The following is a 1,953-nucleotide window of genomic DNA, read 5'->3' as shown; positions in this document are numbered from 1 at the left end:
CCAGTCCTTGATGATACCACTACAAATTCTTCTGCCATTAACATCTGTTCTTCCCTAATTCCTATACTGGGGTTTTATTCTTTTCTCCCAGCATCTCCAAATTTTGCTGTCATATGCCATTCCTTCCATCCTTCCTCCCTGCTGTCCTAAATATATGTTTAAAACAAAACCATAGGAAAGCATTCCATGCTTAAAAAGATGGTTAGGTTTAAAATTACATTGTATTTACTTATAAGGGCTTTTAATACCAGAGGCGCTTTCCCAGGGAGTTTTGCCCTGATTTCAGGACCCCCATTGTTTTTATAGAGGTCTGTTTGTTTGGTCCTTATTTAGAAGGTGGCTACATTTTGAGTAATAAGGACTGCAATGCTATAAAATACAATAACATTGTCCCCAACCTTTTTTACTCCCCATCTATTGAGTCTAAAAAAAAACCAAAACAAAACCCAACCATGTGTTAGAGCTTTGTTTTCTGAGTAACGAGACTAATCATGTTTCCTCTGCTTGAGGTCTCTCTCTTCTCTTCCTTTTCTTCTAGGTCCTTTGGATCCACACTGACATAGAAATATCCCATGATGGAGAAAATAATGCACACAGCAAAGAGGAGAACAGTGAACAAGACAAATTCAGCCCACTAGGAAAGAAAAAAAAACAGCAGGTCAGGGGACCCCAGACTCTTAGTCCAGAGGATTTCTCTGTACTTGCAAGCACTTTTTAAAGAACTGGGTGCAACTTTTTCAGCCTCTGAGATTGCTCACAAGAGAGAAACTTTCTCATCCTGTTTTCTGGTAAACTCATGTACATATAATGTAATTGCAAACATGTGATATACCTTGAAACAAACCAGTTAGATAGGGCTAGTTTAATTCAATCTTTTCTTACAAATCTGTCCTGACTGGAACATATCTGTGGGGGCTTGTTGGCCACAAGATGCCTTTGGGAGAGGCAGTTTCATGTTAGCCAGAAATATGCCCCATTTCACACCTTCATGCCATCATCCCAGAAGTCTGATAGCCTGAATTAAACAAGTTCTTCACCACAACTTCCCCGACAACTCTGGGGTACCCCAGGCAGATGGCCCAGAAGGAGTCCCAGGATTGAGGAGGCTGCCTGCCCACTGGGCTAGCTGGATGAAGGCAAGCTGCTTTCAGTAAACTGCAACACATGGCTGGCCCTGTGTCCAGGCTCCAGGCCCAAATACAGCCCTTGTGCCCAGAGCTGAGCCCCAGTAACGTTATGGCAGCTCAGGTCACTGTCACCTGCAGCCCCTGGGAGGCTTAGGGAGAGCTGTTGTTCCCGAGGGCCACACTGCTGAGGGCAATGCAGAGCTCTGGCTGGGAGGCAGCTCCGTGCAGGCTGCCATCACTCCACTGCAGGAGCCTGGGGCTGTGCAGAGAAGCTGTGCCTCCAGGGCACGGACATCCAGAAGCACCATCCAGGCCTGTTTTAAAGCATTACCTCTGCTTTAAGAGCCGAACCATACCTGTGCCATTGGTGCAGCCTGTGCAACAACAAGCACAAGGGTATTCCCAACAGCCACGGTGAGCAGCCAGCCTGCCTGCAGCACCGACTTCATGCTGGCTGGAGACTGAAAAGAGGAGAAGGAACTTGTCAGCAGGTATCACACGGTGCCCCTCTGCCCTGGTTCACCCTGTGACATCCTGCTCAGCCTAGGTGTCACTGGGCTCAGCCCAGGAGGAGATGGTAGAATATCCTCTACTCAGAGTCTCCTCTGTGGTTAATTTCAACAGCTGCAAACAAGGAGCTTTCAAAATGTGTCCTCCAGGAGGACACATGAAGAAACAAGAGATGCTGTTGTTGCAGAGCTGGATCCTGATCATCCCCAATCTCCACCATCTGAAATTGTACGATCAGGAAGTTCAGGGAGCCACACGACAAGCCCTGCAGCTTGGAGTCTGGCACCACGTAGCTGTACACCTTTGGAAAAGAGAC

At 47.2% G+C, this 1,953-nt stretch overlaps 1 protein-coding gene across 1 annotated transcript in view; it reads right to left on the bottom strand.

Moving 5' to 3' along the window:
* Positions 1-457: 457 nt before the first annotated feature.
* The window catches only part of SLC15A2 (solute carrier family 15 (oligopeptide transporter), member 2), a 38,699-nt gene continuing 37,203 nt past the window's right edge, over positions 458-1,953 (bottom strand). The window contains exons 21-22 of the mRNA XM_008947727.1: positions 1,484-1,588; positions 458-634 (exon numbers count right to left, since the gene is read on the bottom strand). Coding sequence (XP_008945975.1) covers positions 458-634; positions 1,484-1,588 — 282 coding nt within the window. The remainder of the gene's footprint in view (positions 635-1,483; positions 1,589-1,953) is intronic.

This window comes from Merops nubicus, unplaced genomic scaffold (genome assembly GCF_000691845.1).
Source record: "Merops nubicus isolate BGI_N331 unplaced genomic scaffold, ASM69184v1 scaffold36500, whole genome shotgun sequence".
Classification (NCBI taxonomy): domain Eukaryota; kingdom Metazoa; phylum Chordata; class Aves; order Coraciiformes; family Meropidae; genus Merops; species Merops nubicus.
Note: the sequence above shows the minus strand (reverse complement) of the source record. Positions and strands in the feature narration are given on the sequence as shown.